At 57.4% G+C, this 22,974-nt stretch overlaps 3 protein-coding genes and 1 long non-coding RNA gene across 26 annotated transcripts in view; 1 reads left to right on the top strand and 3 right to left on the bottom strand.

Annotated features, from left to right (window-relative positions):
* Window positions 1-104: 104 nt before the first annotated feature.
* On the bottom strand, window positions 105-9,734 carry LOC132652989 (uncharacterized). The gene is made up of 3 exons (XR_009590581.1): window positions 8,998-9,734; window positions 2,267-2,353; window positions 105-525 (listed from the first exon to the last, which is right to left on the bottom strand). It is a non-coding gene; the product is annotated as an uncharacterized LOC132652989 (long non-coding RNA).
* Window positions 9,735-11,216: 1,482 nt separating this feature from the next.
* Window positions 11,217-16,487, bottom strand: LOC132652988 (uncharacterized). The gene is made up of 2 exons (XM_060379438.1): window positions 15,654-16,487; window positions 11,217-14,438 (listed from the first exon to the last, which is right to left on the bottom strand). Exon 2 carries the CDS (start codon window positions 13,059-13,061, stop codon window positions 12,456-12,458), a length of 606 nt encoding a protein of 201 aa, XP_060235421.1. The 5' UTR covers window positions 13,062-14,438; window positions 15,654-16,487; the 3' UTR covers window positions 11,217-12,455.
* Window positions 16,488-17,780: 1,293 nt separating this feature from the next.
* Window positions 17,781-20,514, top strand: Tmem200b (transmembrane protein 200B). The gene is made up of 2 exons (XM_021658298.2): window positions 17,781-17,866; window positions 18,323-20,514. The coding sequence occupies exon 2, from the start codon at window positions 18,343-18,345 to the stop codon at window positions 19,195-19,197; it is 855 nt and encodes a 284-aa protein (XP_021513973.1). The 5' UTR covers window positions 17,781-17,866; window positions 18,323-18,342; the 3' UTR covers window positions 19,198-20,514.
* Window positions 20,515-21,914: 1,400 nt separating this feature from the next.
* The window catches only part of Epb41 (erythrocyte membrane protein band 4.1), a 143,811-nt gene continuing 142,751 nt past the window's right edge, over window positions 21,915-22,974 (bottom strand). For all 23 annotated transcript variants that reach the window (XM_060379420.1, XM_060379412.1, XM_060379401.1 and 20 more), the window contains one exon: window positions 21,915-22,496. The gene's annotated coding sequence lies outside the window, so the exon portion shown is untranslated. The remainder of the gene's footprint in view (window positions 22,497-22,974) is intronic.

Below are 22,974 nucleotides of genomic sequence, written 5' to 3'. Positions count from 1 at the left end.
TTGAGTCTAAGCTGCATTTCCTGGCATGTCATCCGTCCTGATGTTTTTCCTTTGGAGGGAAGCAATACTTCCCCAAGGACTTTCTCGCCCAGCAAAGTGAAGGCAAGTCCCCAGAGTTTGTGATTCGGGGCTTCTCTTGAGAAGCTTGTGCTCAAGCTGTGGAGAATGAGGCCATTTGGAAACAGCATCACCGTGAGTTCTTCACAGTTTGTTCTTCAGTGCTTGTCGGTCTTGTCATGAGTCTACCCCACCATGATCCTCTCTCACCATAGAGTCTGAACTGAAACCCCGGGGAAGCTGCTGGATTACCTTGTCCTGGTTGTTTTTACACTGATTGTTACATAGCACAGGAGGTGCCTGAGGCCATGGCTCCCGTCTGCTGTTAAAGGGCAGCGCAGCAAGGATGGCACTGGGCACCTTAGTATGGTGGCGAGCTGGGAGGAAAGAGCTGCTGCGCAGGAGTCTGTTGGGATCTGCCCCTAGAATTCAAGCTGTCTGTCCATAGACGAGACCTACCGGGGGCCCCTGGAAATACAAAACCAGACTTTTCTTCCCTTCCCGGAGTTTGCAGCCTGACTAACGGTCAATGCTGAGGGCAAGTGTGCATTCAGGGAAGGCAGCCGCTGAGGCTTAGGTTAGGAGACACACCAGGGGAACAGTTACTGAGCAAAGCCGTGGTGGTGAAAAGTATGGGCAGTGTGGGTTCTGATAAGCTGTAGGCAAGCCTAGCAGTGATGATGCCCAGATGAAGGCATGGGAAGGGAGAAGCCAGCTTCTATTCTGGAAGCACTGAAAGTGTTTGAACAAGAAAGTGCTCAGAAAGCTGTACTTGGGGCCTACAGGCTGAAAGGCAACGCCTCTCCCTGTAAAATACAAGATGTCACACCAGGTGTGGTGCTGCACACCTTTGACCCCAGCACTCAGGAGGCAGAGGCAGGCGGATCTCTGTGAGTTGGAGGCCAGCCTGGTCTCTAGAGCGAGTCCAGGACAGCCAGGGCTACACAGAGAAACCCTGTCTTTGGGGATGGATTGTGGTCAGGGCAGAAACGAGGTAGTGAGGCCAGCAAGGGTGGCTGTGGTGGTGGAGCCATTTTGAGCTCCTGGAGATGAGCTAGGTGAATTGGCTCAGTTTGGACGGGAGGGATCCCCAGGACAATCTAGGCAGCCAAGCTAAAGACCTCCAGGACTCCCTTGAACTTCCCGTCTCTATCTGGGCTAGTCATGTTGTCATGACAAAGTAAGGAATCCACCTCAGAATATACAGGTTTCCAAGAGGTGATGAGAATGTGTTGTCCTCTCAACCCAGTAAGGATGGGGACATTTTGGCATGTTTTTTAAGTGTTGTGCCTTCATGTATGTATGTACACACTATGTGTGTGCCAAGTGTCTGTTGAGGCCAGAAAAGGGTGTCAGATGCCCTGGGACTGGAATTACAGATGATTGTGAGATGCTCCTGTGCTGGGTGCTGGATCCAGATCCTCTGTAAGAGCAGCAAGCGCTTTTAACCCTGAGCTGTCTCTATAGCCAGCCCCTAAATTTTATCTATATTTCACTGGTACCATTTTTCTATCTCACATTGCAAGCTTTGTTCTGTTCCTTTGGCTTTTAAACAGAGTTGTTTCTGCAGTAAGTTTGTGATGGGGAAGTTCTTACATTGATCTTTAGATGCAACCACTTAAAGATTCTTCATCTACCCAGGTCCCTGGTGGTCGGTTTCGCTGGCAGTTCGATAACATGACACTCTGAATAAAGACACCCAGGGAAGGTGTAAGGTGTCCTCCCCTGGCTGCAGGGGAAAACTCGGATGTTCCTGGGCATCATAACTTTGTTCTCAGAATCTGTCTTGTCGACCCCTATTGCAGCCAAGGAAGCTGCTTGCAGCATGCCCTGCAGCCTCGAATTAGCATCACCTTTGGAGATTAGGAAAGACTGGGCCTCTTCTTGTGGAATAACCTGCTACTTGTCTGGGATCCTAAGGGCAGGCCATTATGGATGCTGCAGACCCTTTTTGGCCACATGCTATTTGGTCATCATTTACTGTCAAGCAAAAGTCCCTGGTCTGCCTCCCCTTTGAGGTATGTCTGCAGTGTTGGTAGACATACTGGCCCAAAGATAATAGCAATGGAGGCGGAGGTTAGATAAGGTCCCGTGCTGCTTGGCCCACTCACGGTCCAGTTCAGGAAAGACCCTAGCAACTGAAAGAGGAGGGCCTGGTTTCTAGCACTAGGACTAAGGGATGGGTGTCTCGTGGACGTCAAGAACTCACCCACTTTAGACAGGGATAAAGGTGGAGGTGGAGGGCTTCAGTCAGCACGGCTCACATGCTTCTCTGGTCCTCTTGAAAAATCCTCATCTGTGACAGTTAAAAGAAGACATGGAAAGTCACATCAAGTGAGAGTATTGCTGAGGTCCGAGCCCCAGCAGACGGCAGGATTGCCACAGGACTGAGTGTGCTTTCCTTCCTAAGGCTTGGGCTGACCAGCTGGCACAGGGGCTAGAGTGTTTGCGTGCTTCGTTGTTCAACCTCAGATTACCACAAGGTGGCAGATGAGAACCAGCTCATAAGAGCTCTGACCCAGTATGCACCAAGCTGCATGCGTATTCCTCCACTCCCAATGTTTTCTAAGTTCTAAGTCACTGGGTAGCATGGCACACCTTTAATCCCACCACTTGAGAAAGGCAGGCAGCCCCAAGACCTTGTTTCAAAAGAAGTTACTACATTTACTAATTTTGTGTGAGGAGAATGGAGCATGCTGTGGCGGGTTCTCGGGAAATCAGTTCTCCCCTCCACCATTCCACCATGAGAGTCTATGGACTGAACTGAGGCCATGCAGCTTGATAGCAGGTGCTTTAGCTGAGCCATCTCTCAGCCCCTGCTGTGAAAAATTTAATTGCTCTAACATTTGGTCAAAAAAAAAAAAAAAAAAAAACCAAAGCCTGCCTAGGAGTCCCATCTGGCCAAGCCCAGGTGACCCCAGGTGGCAATGACAGAAGAGAGGCTCATTTCATCTCTACAGTGAAAACAAGTGTATGCATACTCCCCCAACCCCTCAAATATTCAATGGAAGATTGCCAAGAAACTAGGTCACTGCAGTGTGCTCTGAGTTCACACATGCCTCTTTCCATGCCCGGCCACTGAACCAGCACTCCAGTGCAGGGCAGGGGGAGGGGTTAAGAGGATGGAAGACAAAATAGAAACAAAGAACATGGCCAGCAAACAGCACTGACAAGCTGTTCCGACACTAGGTCCCATGGTGTAAGGAGCTGATTAGAATGGATTGAAGTGGCAAAACCCAGCTATTTGTTACCTATAGGAGACCTACATTCAGTAGCGCAGAAGCTGGGGTGTGCTCTGTGGTAGAGTGCCTCGCATGTGGGCCCTAGGCTTGTTCACCTTTACCATAATATATGGGTAATCAGGGGGCACTGACTACAGGGTAGAGGAGGGTAGTGCTATAGTAGTGTGAATCAAGCTGGGGCTGGGCTCCATGGTGCATCCCTTAAATGCTAGCACTGAGGAAGTGGAAGCAAACACATCTGAATTTGAGTCTAGCCTGGTCTACAAAGTCGGTTCCAGCCAGGGTGACATGGTGAGACCCTGTCTCAAAAACAAAACACCTCACCTACCCAGATCAGTAATTCATAGATCACCTAGCAGGAAATCAGTAGTGACATGCCATCAGCTGGATCCGACACTTAGAGCAGACTTCACGCTGGGAGGAAGAAAGGGCTTGGCAGTTAGGAGTACTTACTGCTCTTGCAAAGGAGTGTTTGGTTCTCAGCATCCAAAGGATAGGTGCCTTGGCCGCTCTTTCAAGGGGCCCAGGCTTGATTGCCAAAACCCACACAGCAACTAACCACTATTGATAAAGCTAGTTCCAAGGTATCCTTTGCCCTCTTCTGGCCTCTGTCGGCACTGCATACATCTGTGGTTCATTACAATTCATACCTGGCAAAATTCCAGCAACAAATTTATGGTTGATGGTCACCACAACATGAGGAACTATTGGGGCCACAGCATTAGGAAGGTTGAAAGTCACTGGTATACATGTATGTCCCAACAAAACACACATACATAAAAATAAGATCTAAAAATAATACTCCCAACTTAATAGAACAGTCATCAGTATAGACCATAAGATAGCCCTTAACACATTAATAGAAATCATGGGAAGGTTACTGGAGAGATGGCTTAGCAATTAAGAGGCTGCTCTTGTAGAGGACCAGGTTCAATTCCCAGCTCCCACTTGGTGGCTCACAAACATCTGTAACTCCAGTTCCAGGAGTTACAGTTCTGACCTTCATGGGCACCAGGCACACACCTGATACACACACATCCATGGAAGCAAAACATCGTACACTCACGGCCCAGGCTGGTGTGTTTTGGAGAACCCTCAGCCTGCCTTCTGAGTTCTAGGATTAAAGTTGTGAGCCGCTGCCGCCACCACCAGTGTGGGGGTTGGTTTGGTTTGGTTTGGTTTGGTTTGGTTTTTAGAAGAATCGATAAATTTGATAAGCTAGCCAGGATAATGAGAACAAGTATGTCACTGGAGTCAAGGCTGAAGACTTGAAAGGACAGTTGCGAGGGCTGCAGGCACTTCTGGCCCCCAGTCTGATGTCCTGGATGAAGTGGACTGAAACAAGTTTGCCAGAACAACTAACTTGTTCCAGTGGGGCCCTACACATTCAAGAACTTCAGTCGGGGGACTTCCTGAACCAGGCACTCAGCTGCTTGGACAGCTGCTGTGCTAGTAAGCCCCATCCGTCAGACACTTCAGCTCGGGCTAGGGGTGTGGCCTTGGTAGAGGGCTTGTCTAGCCTAGTGTGCTCAGTCCGGGCTTCCGCCCCAGCACTGCATAAGCCTAGCATGGTGGCACACACCTGCAGCCCCAGTCCTGGGAGGTGGAAGCAGGAGATCAGAATTCAGGGTTAGGCCTAATTACCTAGCAAGCTTGATGTCAGCCTAGGATACCTGAGGCTGTCTCAAGATTTTTTTTCTTCTTTTAAAAAATTGTTTTTTGAGATTTTTGTGTATCATTGTTGGCCTCCACATATGTCTGGGTATCTTATGTGTACGGTGCCCACAGAGGCCAGACGAGGGCATCAGAGCCCAGGGACTGGAGCTACAGTTGTGAGCCATCATGTGGGCACTGGGAATTGAACCCAGGTCCTGGAGAGGAGCAGCCCTTGCTCTTACCTGATGAGCCACAACTCCAGACCCGTTCTTCCCATCTGTTAGAGATCATAGGAGCAGAGGTATTTCTTCCAGAGTAAATCCAGGTACATTATCCCAGGGCCCAATTACTCTTTACTGTTAAGAACTTCTTCACGCCTCTCCCTCACTGTATTGTGAGAATGAAGACCGTTCTCAGCAGGCTGCAGACATTCCAGAAAGTGTGGCCATGGCTTTGGAGGGACATACAGTTACCACCCTGAAAGGTCCCAGAGGAACATGAACTGCAGGGTCAGAGCTCAGACTGGAAAAGGAGAGAGGAGGCTCTGGGTTGAGAGCTGGTGGGAAATGAAACCTGGCAGCCGTCACACATTCCAGAGCACTGTGCAGGGTGTTAAGACTGGTGCCCCGACACCATCAGGTCTGTGATGCTCCCTTCCTCATCAACGTGGTCACGGAGGAGAAATTACTCAAGTCATAAACACACCCACAGGGGATGCGTGGACAGGTGTTGCCTGGTCAGGCCTCAAGCTCAGAAAGATAAGGTGGTGAAACTCAGTGGTTAAAAACAGGCATGTCAGGCCAGCAGGATGGTCAGTGGAGCCTGCTGCTGACCTGAGTTCAAGTCCCAGAGGCGACAGGTGGGTGCCCACACAGACAAGTAAATGCTGGAGAAATGGTCCAGCAATTAAGACTGCTCTTCCAGAGGACCCGGGTTCAACTCCCAGCACCCACGTGGTGGCTCACACCTGTCTCTAATTCTAGTTCCAGGAGATCCAGCACCTTTACACAGACAGACATGCAGGCAAAACACCAGCGCACATTTAAAAAAAAAAAAAATAAAAGAAATCATTTTAAAAAATTGTGTGGTATCTAAGTGAGGGACTCCGCTGTTGTGATAAACAGCGTACCAGAAGCAGCTTGGGGAGGAAAGGGTTTATTTCCACTCACAGCCCATTAGTCCATCACTGAAGGACGCCAGGGCAGGAGCCTGGAGGCAGGAGCTCGCGCAGAGGCCATGAAGCAGTGCTGCTTCCTGGCTTGTTCCTCGTGGCTTGCTATCCTGCTACAGAACCCAGGACCCCCTGCCCAGCAGTAAACACATCTCCCACATCTGTGTCCTGAGAAGATGCCCACAGGCCAAGCTAGTGGGGTTGCTTTCTCAATTTGAAGTTCCCTCTTTTCAGTGACTTTAGCCTATGTCAGGTTGATATTAAAGCTAGCCACCACAACTGGTATATGATTCTTTTTTTTTCTTCCATATCTTTGTTTTTGAGACAGGGTTTCTGTGTAGTCCTGGCTGTCCTGGAACTCACAATGTAGATCAGGCTATTCTCAAACTCCGGAGATCTGCCTGCCTCTGCCTCCTGAGTGCTGAGATTGAAGGTGTGCACCACCACTACCCAGCTAAACAAACCAACTTTTAAATATCCCCCGCCCCCCAAAAAAAAACAAGAACATTCAACACAATATTAGAGATCCAAGTGAGATCTGTATTCTAGAGACTAGATCAGAGAGATAGAATGAAAACAGAAATGAACTCAAAAGGCCAACTGCTCTTTGCCAAAGGAACAAAGACAGGATAAGTGAAATCCTTCAATGTATCATTTGGAAAACACTAGACATTCACCACAGAATAATGAATCTAAGCCAGAATTTGCAGCTTTCATAAATTCAGCTCTGGTAGGATGGCAGGCGGATCTCTGAGTTCGAGACAAGCCTGGTCTATAAAGTGAATTCCAGGACAGGCAAGGCTGTTACACAGAGAAACCCTGTCCCAAAAACAAACAAAAACCAACAACAATAACAAAAACCATTCAACTCAAACCTCATCAACGTCAATACAAAACAATTTGAGACAGGAGATTCAGCCTGGTGCTTGCACCAAGCCTGATGACCTGAGTTCAACCGCAGGAGCCCGAACAGTGGAAGGAGAGGACTGATTCCCAAAGTTGACCCCTTGCAATCTCCACACCTGCACTGTGACACACTTGGTGACACACCCTCAAGTAAAGCACAAAACTTACAAAAACTATTAGCAGATGCCCGGGAGAAAAACCTCGGTTAAGTAATGTTGGGCCTGGAGAGAGGGTTTTAGAGACAGTACAAGTAGCAGTTCACAAAAGGGAACTTGCAAAGTCCAACTACATGAAAACGCACACTTGTGCAGTGGAGAGCCCTTGCTGCTCGCTGCTCTTCTGAGTTCAGTTCCCAGCATCCTCGTGAGAGGGCTCACAGGTGCCCACATGCTCACTGTTAGCCCTCTGCAGACACCTACCCCACATACATGCATACTGGAATCCAAAATGTAGAAAGTCCTTAAAACTCAACAGAACGATCCACTTTAACGATAAGCCAAGAACCAGAATGGATGGTGTCCTGAATGATTGTCTGTTGCTCAGCTTGAGAAGGAAAGAGCTCATTATTACCTCTTACAGGTCAGACTCTTGCCAGGGCAAGAACGTGAGGACAGTAACTGAAGCAGGACCAGGAAAGAGCCCTGCTTACTGTTGATCTGTCCCCTGGCTGGCCTGTACTTGCTCTGTACACCAGGCTGGCCTCACACAGAGATCCGCCTGCCTCTGCCTCCTGAGTGCTGGGATTAAAGTCATGCTTTCTACAGCCCAGGCCCACCTGCCCCAGGAGTGGTATTAGCCACAGTAGGCTGGACCCTCCCATGTCAAACATTAATGAAAGAAAATGCCCCACACACTTGCCTACAGGCCAGTCTGATGGAGGAATCTTCTCAATTGAGGCTCCTCCTTCCCAGATGACTCTGGCTTCTGCGAACAGACACACACACACACACACACACACACACACACAAAGACAGAAGCAGTCAGACCTGTAATGCCAGCACTCGGGAGGCACCTTGAATATCTGGAGTTCAAGGTTTTCCTTGTCTACATAAAGAATATTGAATTGGAGGCCAACTGGGTTGCCCGAGACCCTGTCTTCAAAGAAAGAAGAAAGAAAATACAGCTTGTCATGGAAGGCCACCAGGCCCAGCAAGGGCCTCCTGGGGGGTACAAGTTACTTTGTAGCAAGCAGGCAACAGTGGTTTGTGCTAAAAGCCCTTCATAGGGAGAAATAGCTTCTACCCTCTTCCCTCCTAAGGTCCCAATGACAGACCCAGGCATGACTCCACCAAAGTTCACCCTGGGGAGCCAAAGGGTTTACTGGGCTTCCTTACAGAGGGTAAGACGGTGGTTACCCACAGGGTGTGGGTGCCCCGCCCCAACAGGCTGCACCTCGAAAGCCTTTACCCAGCAGGCTTGAGGGCTTCCTGCATTGAACCGAATGGAGCACCCCTTCTTCCCCCAGTCTTCCGGGCCAAATACTCTAGCTCCTCCCCCAGGCCCTGTACAGTTAGGACAGAGATGGACACAAAAGGTGATAGGGAAGATACTCAGGTGACGTCCAAGATCCTCCCCAGCCTTCTGAGAAAGGATGGCGACGGCCAGCCCAGCCAGCATGATACTCTGCGATGGGGCACAGCGCGGAAGCCCCAAGATGGCAGCTGCTTGTCTGTGAGGACAGTAGTAACAACACTCTCCACCCCTTCCCTAGGACCACTCCCCCGCCTCGGCAGTGATGACAGAGACATCAGACTGTTCTCCAACTCAAGAGGGACACCGAACCCTCATGTCCTTTCGTCACGCCTGTTTCCAGAACTCGGCTGTTGGCACGTCCTGGGTTGGTCCCCCTCCCCCTCCATTTCCAAACACAAACGAGGAAATGGACAGAAACAGATGGGAAAATGCCCTGAGGATGTGGGTACTAACCTACAACTGTAAACATGTGGGTGCTGGTACATCACTTACCCAATCCAGGGCAGTTGCTTCCCTGCTGGAGCTGGTGACTCCCTGGTCACAGGGTTTGGCCTGATTGCCAGGAGCAACCTCCTGTGGAGCGAGCCTTCGGTCCATCATAACCGCTGGCACCGCTATTGCACTAGCTGGCACTTCCATTGTGAAGACTGCAGGACCCACAGCTGGATACGTCTTTAGCCCTTAATTCCTCCCCGGCACAGTTCCTAGCATCTGCTGACACTTACAGGAGTTAGCTCGCTGGCAGGGCACGCTTCGGGCCCATCCTAGATTTATTTCTCCAAGTCCAGCGGCCACACTGTCAACCTCAGCAACAGGGTCTCACCAGCAGCTCCGAATGCAACCAGCAACAGTGGCCATGGCCCGTGTTTCAGTGGCCTGTAGGGCTTCTGTAGCCAACAACCCCAGGGGAGGTAACGCACTCCTAGCACTGAGATTCCCAGTTAAGACCTTACGACCTCGGGGGTTGGGGGAGGCACCTGTGCCACCTTCTGGAAACTGACAGTTACAGGTGCAGGCTATTGCAACCTCCCCAGTCACCTTGTCGAGCATCACCCAACTGTGAATCTTACGAGAGTCCCTCAACACTCAGCTTTGCAGCCTTGAAGAACTGCTCCCTGAGGCGCGCCTCCTCGGGTGTGTGCGCGTGTCTGTTAACTGAGTCTCCAAGTGGAGAAAACACCCAAGGGTGAGGGTCAGGCTTAGGCTTCTTGGAGCCTCTTCACCTTTTGGTCCCCTAGTCGTTTCCTCCCCCCCTCTCCCCCCCATCCACACACAAACCCAGCAGGCCAACACCTGCATTTCTCCTTCTCTTTCATCCAGCTTAGTAGGAGCCCGGTACAGAGGGCGCCAGTCTAGCGTCCCTTTCTGGCTGCGAGTCCTTCCTGCCACCTGCAAACGTCCAGGCTGCCTCCTCCCTAGATCTCTAACTGCCCACAGCAGCATCCGAGTTGCCCCCGGAGATGTTCCCGGCACCTCCGCTCCTCATGCACGGGCCCGGGCTCCCAGGGCTTGCAATAGCCGCTTGCAGACCTTGAGCTGTTTAAATAAACAACTCCACTTCCGGAGCAGACCCCGCCCATCAGGCCGGGACGCCACCCCACGCCACCTGGACGAAAACCGCCAGCCCCGGTGGGGCCCCGCACGGCTCCGCACTGCCCGTGCCCCGCCACCATGCCACAGACCCCGCAGGGACGAACCGCCAAAGTGTCCTCCGCGTTCGCCCGCCTCCTCCCCTCCCCGACCCCACTCCATCTCTCCCGTTCCCCTTATCAGGGACCACACCACTGCTCTCCCCAAACTTGCTAATGACGACCCCAAAGGTTACTGAAGTCTCTTGGGGGGGAGAATAGCAATGTCTACCCTTCTCCCGGGGTCCCAGGGAGAAGCCCCAGCGTTGCTCCGCTGAGGTTCTCCGTGCTGAGCCAGTTGAGTTGATGAGCCTCATCGAAGAGCCCAGGTGTGTGTATGGGGGGTGTGTGTGCAGCTGTCCCCGACAGGCAGCACCTGGACGGTCTTCACCCAGCAGCGACGAGGAGGCCAGTCAGCAGGCACAGCCGGGATGGTCGGTCACAGAGGGGGCACGAGCCGGGTGCCCCAAGATGGCAATTGTTTGTGCGGGGGACGGGGGACAGAGCTGCGCTACTTAGGGATCTCCTTCGACCGTAAGGATGGGGGCGGAAACCTTAACCCCAAAGCCAGGCTGTGCCAGGTGCCAGCCGGCTAAGCGTGGAGCGCTCCCTCTTCTAGCCTGGCCTGGAGAGACCAGGCTGGCCAGGAACCCACAGAGATCCACATGCCTGGCCTCTTGGGTGCTGGGATTAAAGGTGTACACCGCGGAGCCTGACATTCAAAACTTGTTTACTTATTTAGAGACAGTTTCACATTCTGTAGCCCAGGCTGCCCCGGCATTCACTGTGTAAGCCAGATGGCCTCTGACCCCCGGCAACCTCCTGCCCCAGTGTTGCGACAGCCAGGATTACAGGTGAGCCGCCATGTCCGGCTCTTGTCAGCTGGATCGACAGTCACGTAGGAATACACCGCTGGGTGTGGGGGGGAGGGGAAGGGGACTTTAGAAAAGTTCCTGAAGAGGGAAGAGCCCCCCCCCATGTGTGTGGCACCACTGCATAATTTGGGGTTCTGGGAATGAAGGAAACGGGGAAAGGGAGCCGTGTCCCCCGGCGATCATCTCTCCTGGCTTCCTGCCTGACAGACACAGTGCAGCCAGCTGCCTCACACTCCCGCCACACAGACGGACAGACGGACAGACGGCTCCCTCGCGTTAGGAAGTAAACCGTGCCTTAAAGGGCTTCCGCCCGGCGTTTTGTCAGAGCAGAGGAAGGGCATAGTCCACACTCACACTCCGCAGTCGGAGATCAGGTGTTGGCAAGCCGCAACCGGTCGGCCCTCGCGGCCCGGGAGCTCAGAAGCCTTTCGGCATTTTCAAATGATTGGAGGTAGAAGAAAAGCCATCTGCAATCACATCGTGTCGGCTCCGGGCCGGCCTGTCCGCTTCGGGCTTGTCCGAGGCGGCAGGGCTCCGCTGGAAAGGTCTCAAAGCCTGAAGTATTTACTGAGCAGAGCGGGCAGCGTTGTGTGGTTAGTTGCCACAGCCTCTGCACCGCACTGAGGGCATCATCGGGAAGAAGGAAAAAATTAAAATAGGGAAATTTACACGATGACACACCCAGCAAAGAACACTTATTACAACCGGCCACGGGCCGCGACACGCCTCATCCTCCCTCCCAGGAACGCATGTCGTAAGCTGATGGTGCCCCAACGAGGCCGGGTTTTGTAAAGATGTGTTTATTTATTATGTATACACTGTTCCGCCTGCCTGTCAGAAGAGGGCACCAGATCTCATTATAGATGGTCGTGAGCCACACCAGGTGGTTGCTGGGAACTGAACTCAGGACCTCTGGAAGAACCAGTGCTCTTAGCTTCTGACCAGCCCACGAAGTTAATTAAAAAAATATATTTATTCCTACTTATGTGTATGCCTAGTGTCCAAAGAAGTCAGAGGTATCAGGGAACTAGAGTTACAGACAGTTGTGAGCCTTCACGTGGGTGCTGGGAACCAAACCCGGATCTGGGTCTTCTGCATCTGCAGCCAGTGGGGGAGAGAAGAGAGATTTCCAACCTCGAGGCTAGGCAAGCGCTCTCTCCCTCAGCCTCCAAGACTTTTTATTCCCTGTAGCCTCTGAAGGGCTCCTTGGAAGGTGGGCAAGATGGAGAGCATTCGGAAGGCCAGGAGGAAGGCAGGCACTCGCTCAGGCCACGGTAGGAGCCAGAAAAAAGGTCTGGTTTCCTCAGCTTTAGCCAAGAGGATGAGGCCTGGCGCCCATCCTGCAAGAAGGGTAACCGTGGGGGCTGTGTCGGAATTCCTCAGTCCTCACCCCCCAGGCAGCCCCGCTGCTCCGGTCCCCTGAAAAACTCTGCTGAAGCAATGCAAGTTACAGCCACCGCGGGGCGTGCCTTGCACCTGGCGCAGTTACCACCAGGCTGCGGACCTGACTGAGAACTGCCGCCGGCTGGGACCGCCAACCACCGGGTGGGGGCCGGAAGTGGCAGAAGCGGGGCGGTGGGGCCCCTCCAGGCATTAATCCCGAGAGGGAGAGGGATGGCCCCATACCGGGGGCGGCTGAGCCGGCGTTCTCTGTAACCGACCTGCGGAGGGAGGCCAAGCCCCGCCGCCGGGAACCCAGGCGAGCGTTCCGCGGCCGCGGCCGAGCGCCCAGCTCCCCCTGCTGCGCGGACCTCGGACTCCAGGGCCCGGTGGGCTCGGGCGAGCCTCCACCCGACTGGACCGCGGGACTTCCGGCGACTCCTTCATCGTCGTCTCTGGCCCTCCAGCATCTCTCGGCGAGAGTCACGGAGGAGGCTCGGGAAGCGTCCCGGGTGATCCTTCCAAACCAGGAATCTGGACGGGGGCCAACGACGCGGGCCCGAACGCGGGCCGGGGAGCTTCGAACCAGCGACCCGAGGCTTCCGCCCTGGCGTCTCGGGGGACGGTGGCTCCTGTCTTGACCTGACAGCCTTAGACGCCGGGGGCGGTGCATGGACGGGGTCCGGGGGAGCGTGCGCCGCACCGTCTGCCGGCTCCGCGGGACCCACGAGGACCCCGGCCTTAGCGGCCTTTGGGTGCGGGGTCCCCCGCCGGCTCACCTGCAGGAGCGGCTCCGGGCGGGACACGGAGGCGCCCTCCCTCCCTCCCTCCCCCGCCACCCCCACGCGGGACCCCCCCCCCGCTCGGGACTGAGCGTCTGGACGTTAGGAAGGCGACAGTGTGGGGGGGGCGCAGCCCTGTCCCCTGAAATGAGCGCTGCGGCTGTGCACGCAGGGGCTCGCGCGGGGCCGACGGGGACTCGTGAGGGGGTCTCTGTCCCCCGTGCTGGTGGACGTCACCACAAACGTGCTGGGCCTGAGGAAAGGCCCGAGGAAGGGCCGCGTCCACGCAAGCCGACCGGGGCAGAAGTGTGCGCGGCCCCGCGCAGTGCAGGGCGGATGGCGGCCCCGTCGTTCCGGAGTGATTTTGCCCCTCTTGACCCCGCGTCCCCGAGGGTTCCCCGGCGCGTCGGAGCCAGCAGCCCTCGACAGCCGCTCAGAGCACTCACTGCACGTGGCAGGGCCCGGGTGGGTGTCTGCCCTGACCTCCCCAGAGGAACAGGGCGGTTCGCAGGGAGTTCACGCGTGAGGCTGGGGGCGAGGACACGTGGGCACCAAGGAGGGCAGCAGGCACACTGGGGCGCGGCGGTGGCCCGGCCGCCAGGGGGCGCCCGCACAGTCTCCACGTCCCACCCTCCTCGGCTGGGACCCTCCTGCCCTCCAGAGGGTCCATCCAGAGCCCCTCCCGGTGGGACACGGCGCCTGCTGCCTCATTGGCAGTGTAGCTGGTCACCAAAAGGGGCTGCCACGTTCCCGCGGTAGCAGTGGCTGAGTCCTGCTTCACCGCCCCGTTCCCCAGCTTCCCGATGAGATCCTGCCTGTCCTCTGGGGTCCCCAACTCCTCTGCCCATTCTCTGGGGTCAAGGAACAGCAAGCGTTTTCACCGGATAAGGAGAGTTCCAGCCTAGGGATGGTGGAGCAGCGACCCGCACCCCAACACCTAAAGGCCCTGCTGGGAAGCCCAAGAGGCAGCCACTCTGCCTTGCTTCTCACAGCCCCGTGCGCAAAGCAACCCCGGAGAAGCTGCCGGGTGACCCGGAGGTTCACAGCAGGCAGAGGCTGCCACACCAGGGTGGGTGGGCGGCCTGGGCCCTGCCCCGCTCTACGGCTTATTCCGTGCACAAAGATGCCATTCTCCAGCCTTCCTGCCCAGGGAGGTAGAGAGGCAGATATTCCCCCAAATAGGCACTTATCTCTTGGCTTTGTTTTGGGGGCTCCTGCTGCGACCCGCCAGCTGGGAGCACTTGGAGGGAGGAGAGAGGAAGACAGCCCTAGGGACACAGGAGAAGAGGACTGTGCCTGGTTTCCAGCAACAAGCCTGCAGCCTCCGCAGTCACCCCAACAGTTAAAGGCCCCCCTGTGAAGCCTGAGGCAGCCCATGCCCAAAACACCTCTAAAACATGGACCTCGCAGGGCATAACCGGGTGGATCCAGCCCCTTCACTGGCTCCCAGGTTGTGACTCTTCCCAGCCCTTGCTCCTTTGGACTTCTTGGCCTGCCCCTTCCAGTCCCTGCTGACCAGGCCAGGAGGAGAGAGGCCTGCTCTGAGCTGGCCCAGTTTGAACCTGGGGGGAGGGGGGAGGAGCTGAGCCCCGCATGGCTCTGCCAGGCCTCCTGAATTCTTGGGGGGGGGGCTAGCTGGGACTCCCCTGGGGGCAGCTGCTGTATCCACAGCCTTAGGTGGACAGGTCTGTTGTCCTGGGAGGGAAGCCCCTGGAAGGGCCCAGAGCTTGGCCCTCAACAGCCAGCCCAGGGAAGTAACTAAAGAAAATGACTGGCCCCAGCATCTCACTTCACTATGGTGGGAGGGGATATGGGTGGTTCCTGTGTCACCAAGTTCTGCCTTCCCCGGGCCTCAGAGGCCCACAGAATCCACACTCCTTTTCCCTAGACTCCATCAGCAGCCTAAGGACAGACACCTAGGAGCCCAGGGTCGCCAGAGCAGAGCTTCCAGAGTGGGCATGGACTAAGAAAGCATGGCTACCACCCTCTAAGGGCCTGTGCTCGGGATGTGACTGGCTCAAAAGCCTGGAGCCCAGCTTTGCCTGGCATTGGCATTCCGCCTCTCTGGGGCTCTGCCTTCAGGAGCCGGAGCCTGGGTTCACCTTGTGAACCGTGGCTCACTGAGCTGCTCCCAATCCAGCTCCATCATTCTGCAAAGATAGGACAGAAAGAAGCTCCATCCTTCGCAGAACTCTGACGTCTTAGCTGACTGAGCTGATGCATCTCTGGATTAAAGTCACAAGGAACAGAGTGTACAGCTCACACGCCACCAGCTGTGTCCTCTAGAGATGGCTCAGGCAGCGCAGACCCTCCCGGTTTACCTCAAGTGAGGATGAGAGATTCCAGGCCCTGGGCATGGTGGGGCTGTGCCTGCATATGTGTGTGTGTGTGTGTGTGTGTGTGTGTGTGTGTGTGTGTGTGTGTCACACTGCGCCCTCTTGCAGGCTGGCCTGGGGTGATGGTGTCACATTTCCAGCTTGTACCTCCTCCACGCAGGCTCCTCCCAGTTCAGAAGGGAAGGCAGGCATCCAGGTCACACAGAGGCCAGGGCGGAATGAGTGAGATCCAGACCTCCTGGGGATTATCGCTGTCCCCACTCGGAGGCCACCGGCCAGCCACACATCTGCAGAGACAGGATGGAACCACCAGGCTGGGAGGTCCCTTTGCAGGGGAGGCCTTGGAATGCCTGCCTCTTCAGCCCTGGTTTCACTCACCCCCTCGGCAGCTCTTAGGGAGAATCAGACACAGGGTTACACCTGGGAAAGGGGCCTGTCATCACCAACCCCTTCACAGCTCCGGCCGCGCCTGAAGCCACGCACAGAGAGAGGCCAGGCAGGCTGTTGGCAAGCACTTTGCGCCAGGTGTTCAACACGTGCGCTCTCACAGCAACTTTGAGAACGCTCTGTTCGTGTCAAGATGGGGAAACTGAGCCACAGGGAGCTTAGGCGTTCTTTCTCTCCATCCCTCCCTCCTCCCCTTGAGCCAGGGCCCAGGGTGGAGCGTAGGAGAGGAGTGAAAGAAGACACAGCCTCACACCCATTTCTCCGGCTTGGAGGGCCAGCTGGGACACACATTCCCCTGAGCACAAGACTCCAGGAAGGAGCAGGTCGGAACCAGCCTTGCGCCTCAGACCTCAAGGCCGGCCAGGGCCCCAGAAAGAGAGCGATCCCCAAGAGCCTTCTGGGCTCAGCTGTGTGCAGAAGAGGGGGAGCCCAGGCCAGGGGCTGCAGCAAGAGCCCAGAGCTCTGGAGGAGCAGGAGCTGGGAAAGGGAAATCGGTGAAAAGCCAGAAACTGGTGAGCCCTGCCGGGCGCCGGAGCTCAGACGGGGCTGGGGACCTAGAGAGATTCAGCCACACCGGCCAGGTGAGAGGGGCAGGGGCAGGGGCAGGCTCGAACCAGAAGAGCCCGGGAACCTTTTGGAAAGCTGGGGCAGTTCCCAGTGAAACGCGGCTCGGGTGCAGACAGTTAGCAGGGGCAGGAAGAGGCTAGACCACCGGGACTCTGGAGAGATGGAGTGGCCTGGAAAAGAAAGTGGCTCCTGGCTGGTTCTAGATGGACAGGGAAAAGGGGCGACCGCAGGGGAGCGAGAGCATGAATGTGCTCTGGTGGTGAGTGGGGCCCCCGGCGGCGTAGAGGTTGGGATTCAGGAACTGATGTGGAGGCCCAGACAGCTGAGAGCGTCGCTTGTGCCCAGGGCTCGTGGCCCAGGCTGGGGGAGGGACACTGTTGGCCAGAAGCGCCGGGAGGCAGGGCTGTCACCCAGAGGCCCGGAGAGCGGGATTAGCGAAGGCAGAGGCCTCTGGCCTTGGCCTCCGAGAGCAGAGGGGAGAGCGGCGTCGGCGGGGCAGGGGCCCTGCGGCCGGGGGCTGCCGGCGTCCGGGGGGAAGGGGGGCGCGGGCCGCGCGCAGCCGGCTCTCATTAGCGCGGGCCGCGGGCTAATCAATCCCAGGCGGGGGCTCCCGGGCCGCGTCCGCATCATGGAAACTGGCCGCGCGCCCGGCGGAGCGAGCGGGGCCGTCGGCGGGGCCGGGCCGGGCGCCTCTCCGTCGAGGGCGCGCGCGGGCGGAGGCGGCTCGGCGGGCCCGGGGCGGGGCGCGGCGGGGGTCGCTCGGTGCTAGGCCCGGGCCGGGCGCCGCCGCTCCTCTCCGGGAGCCCGGGCCCGCCTCCGGCCGAGAGCGGACGCCCCGGTCCCGGGCCGGGGCGCACGGCCTCCCGGAGCGGCTCCGGCGTGCGGCCCCGACCCCGGAAGCCCACGGAGGCCTCGGCGGAGGAGGCTGGAAAAGGAGGCCAGGCGGCGGGAAAGGGGGATGATTCATCCCCGGGAGCCCGAATCGGAAACACCGCAGTCTGGGACCAGCCCTGCCCCGGCCGACAAGAGACCCGGGAGGAGAGTCCGGCCGTCCGGCGAGGCCCCGCGCCCGGCACCGGCAGTCCCCTGCCTCCAGCCCCGGCCCTAGCCCGGCCGCGGGGAGGGGGGAGGGGGAGGCCTCTCCCGGAGGAGTGGAAAAGAATCCTGGACAAAGTCCGCCGCTGCCTCCTCGGCGCTGACTGGCTGGTGTCGGCCGGGGCGGTTTTTCCCAGAGTCTAGCTCAAGTCTCTCCTGCTGCAGCTCCGGCGCTGGCTGAGCAAGTCTGCAAGGAGTGGGCGAGCGAGCAGAAGCCGGAGTCGGAGACACCCCCGGCGGCCCTCGCTGCGGTATGTGAAGCGCAGTAGTGTGAGAATGTGTGTGTGTGTGTGTGTGTGTGTGTGTTTGGGGGGGAGAGGTGGGTCGCGCGCGCGCGCGCGCCCCGCGGCCCCGGGCGGTCCGAGCGCCCCGCCCCCTCCCCCGGTTACCTCGGGGCGGCCACGTGCGGGGGTGGGGTCGGGCCCGGGTGGTACTTACCCCGGCCGCGGCTGCAGCGGGGAGGCGGGGGCGAGCGGGGCGCGCGCAGGCCGCAGGAGCCCCGCAGCCCCCTCCCTGCGCGCTGGCTCCCGGCTCCGCTGCGGAAAACCCGAGCGGGGGCGGCTCCCCGCCTCGCGGGCCCCGGGAAAATCCGGGGGCGGCGGCCAGGGATCTCGAAGCGGCCGGCGGAGGCGGCGCCCCCACCCCACCCCCTCCCCGCGGAGCCCGGCCCGTCGGGTCAGCGTCTGCCTCTCCGCCTCTCCCCGCAGGGCGTCCGGACGAGCGCGCGATGACGGCCGGGAGCCCCGGGGACGGCGGCGCGCGCAGGAGCCCCGAGGGCCGGGTCTCGCGCCTGGGCCGCCGCCTGGGCCGGCGCCGGCGGCCGCGCTCCCCTCCGGAGCCGCTGCGGGTGCGGGCGCGGCTGCGGCTGCGCTCGCCGTCGGGGGCGTTCGCGGCGCTGGGCGCGCTCGTGGTGCTGGTGGGCATGGGCATCGCGGTGGCGGGCTACTGGCCCGGCCGCGCCGCCCACGCCCACGGCCCGAGGAGCGGCCGCGCGCACGGGCCCCACGAGCGCCTGCGGCTGCTGGGCCCGGTGATCATGGGCGTCGGCCTGTTCGTGTTCATCTGTGCCAACACGCTGCTCTACGAGAACCGAGACCTGGAGACGCGGCGGCTCCGCCGGGGGGTGCTACGGGCGCAGGCGCTGCGGCCGCCCGACGGCCCCGGCTGGGACGCGCTGCTGCCCAGTTCCTCCAACGGGTCCCCGGGAGCCGTCGCGGAGCCCGAGACCTGGGACCTGGCCCCGAGGCGGGGACCCTCGCCCGTCCCGTCGGTTCGCAGCCTGCGGTCCGAACCTGCCAACCCCCGCTCGGGTCTGCCCGCGCTACTCCACAGCTATCCACTGAAGGGCCCGGGGCTGCCGCCACCCTGGGGTCCCCGGACTCAGACTGGCCACGTGATCATCACGGTGCAGCCCTCGGGTTCCTGTATCGAGCACTCCAAGTCTTTGGACCTGGGCTTGGGGGAGCTCCTCCTGGGGGCCCCGGCGTCTCGGGACTGTGCCCACCGAAGCTGGCCACGGCTGGACCGACTCAGCCTGGGGGGCTACGCCAAGTTAGGAGGGGACTTGGGGTCCCGGGTCTGAGGTGCAAGGGCTAACCTGCTGTGAGGCTACCAGCATGGACCGTGGGACTGGGACACAAGTCCAGTGTCCAAAAGCTGCTCCGGTGACCCCCGAGGCTGGGCTGGATGGTGCGGTGGCAGCAGCCGCCGAGGCTCCCGACCTGCATGTGTAGCGCGGTGCCAGCTGCGGCGGGCGAGCCCGGGGACGTGTGCTCATGTGGACACCAGCATGATTCAGCCTCAGGAATTTCTTCAGCCCATGTGGCCTTAGCCCGGGACCGGGACCTGAGGGGCTGCAGGCTAGGCCAGCTAGGCCAGGAGCATCCGGGGATGCACCAGGGACCTTGGCAAACTCCCAGATGCCTCCAAGATGGCAGTGGTGACTGGGGGTGGGAGCACCGGGGGAAGGTGGGCAGTGAGGTGTAAGGGCGACCCTCTGCAGCCGTCGGGGGCAGCGGCTGCACCTCTGTTACCACCTTAAGTCCGCTCTCCCCTCAGCTATGCAGGCTCTGTCCCGGCAGGCTAACTACTGCCAGTGCCCTGACCTGGGGTCGGACTGCCCCCGGGAGACAGGATCGACCTTAGTCTGGCCGGTGCCGCAAAGCCTGCACCCGTTGGCAGTGGGCGCCCGCCAGTTCTCAGCAGTTCCTTTCCGCAGCGCAGAGTGCGCGCTGGCCAGCGTGGGCAGCTCACTGCACGGCGCCTTCCCTTCCCGTCTCCCTGCCCAGGTCTAACTTTCGCCCGCTTTTGTTAGAAGAGCATTTCAAGAGTGCATCAGTCCTCACAGTCAGGCTTTTTTTTTTTTTTTAAGTTTATTGAAAAATGCCATACAAGAAGCAAGACCAAACACTTACCTACGCACTACAGCCACATCTGTCGCTAAGAAAGGCGCAGACAGCAGGCCCCACTACTGCTCTCTCACCTAAGGGTTTAAGTTGGACTCTGCCGCCATAGTTCCTATTTTGTCAAATGTAAACAACTACTTGATATGATTCATAATTTTGTAAAAATTTTACAAAGCTCCTTCATTTTTTGTCATCAAAATAATACATCTGAGAGATTTGTAAAAACCACCAGCCTGGGGCTATTTCCCATGAGCACTGGGGTGCTGGCCGCGGAGCTCAGCTCCATTTCTCAAGGTGGCCAGGGCTCCCCAACCCCAGCTGCTCAGCATACCCCAGAATACACTGCTGGCCTGGGGGAGGGGCCCCGGAGGTAGCCTCCTGGGGCCCCAGCTTAGGAATATAGGGCTGGCGTTGTGGGTGGGTGGCAGAGATCTCATGTGGCTTGAAGGAAATCTACTTCTGAAGTAAAAATAAAACTGCAGTTGGGATTGTTACTGTGGTGTGCCTGAGTCACTTTGGGAAAGCTCCTGCCAAGCCTCTGACCCTGGAGATGGGACTCCCCTCCCCCTTCACGCCTTCTACCTGGACAGAGTCTGTTCTCTACACACAACTGCAGAAAGAAAGAAGAAAATCCAAACAATTACCATATCCCAAGATCTGTTGCCAGAGCCAGCGAAGGAGGGGGAGGAGGCTGGAGGGACATCAGAATTCTGGTCCAATTTGCAGACAAGGGCGGCAGAGAGGAGCAGAGCTCAGGTGCCCAGCTCGGAGGTCCTGATGAGGCTGGCCTGGAGCACGGCGCCAAGCGGGCAGGTGTCCTCCCACTCCTCGCGCCAAGCGGGCAGGTGTCCTCCCACTCCTCCATTTCAGAGCCGGGTGGGAGTTTCCTCCAAGCTAACGCCGCTCCCTGCAGCACAGCTCTCTGGCTCAGCCCCAGACTGCAAGTTGGCTTCTGGAAGTGGAACCCAAGCCTTCCTCTCCACCTGGGCTACCCCTCCTTAGAGCAAGCTGCCACTGGTAACAGTCCCACGGGAGCTAAAGGAAAACTGCACACTCAAAACCAGTTCAAAAGTGGCTGAATTTGTATACAGCACTCGGCCAGGAGGGCAGAAACTGCATGGCTTCTGACTTTGCTCCTGCTCGCTACCCTTCAGCCCCCAAGCACCCGCTGTCAACCCTCATGAAGTTCATTCCAGCCTAGAATTAGGATTTGACTAATCTTCCAGGCAGATGTTTGTAGGAAGTTAGCTGGAGGATTACTGAGGCCCAGATTGGGATGAAAAAAAAAACCACCTCAAATTCTCACCACCAACTGGGGACATCAGGCTCCCTTTTCAAAATGAATATTAAAAAAACAGAAAACTAAAGCCAAAATCCACCATAAAATCAAGCCTCAAAACCTGACAGACAGACTTCTCAGGCGATGAGTGGGGATGCACAGAGCTGATCACACCCACCCTGACTGGGATGGCCACCAGGAGATGGAAACAGCCTTTCTCCTAGAGGGCATCTTCAGGCCTGTCACAGAAAGGTCACAGAAAGCGCCCTCTTCCCTGAGCCACATCCCTTACCACGCCAGGTGGGAAGAGGCCCAGGCTGAGGCTGGAAAGACTCCTTAACAGGATCCAACTGAGGTAAGGGCACCACTCCCCTGGGTGAAACTCGCTCCCGGAACAAGACCTGATTTTTTTAAAACCTCATTAACTTTTCTTCCCCAAACTACAACTAAAAATGTTCCATTGGCACTTTTGGCCAAAAGTGCCTAATTTTTCCATGAGTTCCAGTCTCCAGAGATGGGAGCTGGGGAGCACTTGATGAAGCTGCTGTTTCCAGTGAGGGCCAGGGCAGCTGGGGAGGTGAAGGCCACAGAAGCATTCAAATGTTCACAGTATCGGCTCTCTCTGAAGCAACTAATTTCTTTGACTTAAAGAAGCTCCAAACAGAAGGGGTGACATCACGTGCTCAGCGGAGGTCTCTGCCTCACCAGACACCTGCAATGGGAGGCCATGTTTCTGGGGTCTGTGACCAGGGCATTTGCCCTGCCTGACATTCACTGGTACATGAAGTTTTTGTGTCATCAGAGGGTATGGAGCTCGGGGAGGAGCAGGAGGTCCCACTGAGCTGGCTCTGGCCTCTAGTGGCTGACAGGGTCTCTGGAGGTCTGGAGAAGTTTGTGGATCCTCTCAGGGTCTGAGTTGAAAATGGGTGAGGAAAGGCTAGGTGAGGGGTTACCAACCACCCCATAAAAAACCAAAATGTCTTAAAAACAGTTCATAGAGCGAAAAGTTGACAATTTCTGTATCACAATATAGAGAACATCCGTGGCATCTCTTGGTATAAATTCTGAATAGAAAATGAAGCTGGTTTTCTGTGGTGCGGAACAGTCTTCAAAGTATGAAGTCTGGCTGCTGCAGGCTGGCTTCTTTACCACATGCTGGCTTCTCTTGGAGGGGGAGGGGGAGGGGGCGGGCAGTCCCTAGAGGGAAGAAAGAGCACAAGTTTGAAGCCCGAAGGCACAAGCTTTGAGCAGCACCACCAGCTTCTCCGGGCTGGGGAGCTGCACTGGCTGCCCTCTCTGCTGTCCTCTTTTCACGTGCACTCATCTGGACCCTGCGTGCCCAGCCGCCTGGCCAGCCCCAGAGCCCACACTTCCCAGCACCCATGCATTCCTCCAGAAGTCTGGCCCTGCTCTTCTGAGCTCTGTTCTTCAGCCCTCCTTGCCTCTGGCCAACAGCTCCTGCAGTTGCCAAGGGCAGAATAACAGTGAGTGCGGGGGGGGGGGGGGGGGGGGAGGCAGCAGGGGACTCAGAGGTGGGTGACGGTTCAGACCCAGGTGTGACCTATCTCCTACTCAAAGCTGCTGGCAACACCAAGGCAGGACACACACGACCTGGCCACTCTGGTTGGAGTCACACAGTTAAGGCTGGCTGTGCCGTAACTTCACCGAGTCCAGT

The sequence above is a fragment of the Meriones unguiculatus genome, chromosome 3 (genome assembly GCF_030254825.1).
Source record: "Meriones unguiculatus strain TT.TT164.6M chromosome 3, Bangor_MerUng_6.1, whole genome shotgun sequence".
Taxonomy (NCBI): domain Eukaryota; kingdom Metazoa; phylum Chordata; class Mammalia; order Rodentia; family Muridae; genus Meriones; species Meriones unguiculatus.
Note: the sequence above shows the minus strand (reverse complement) of the source record. Positions and strands in the feature narration are given on the sequence as shown.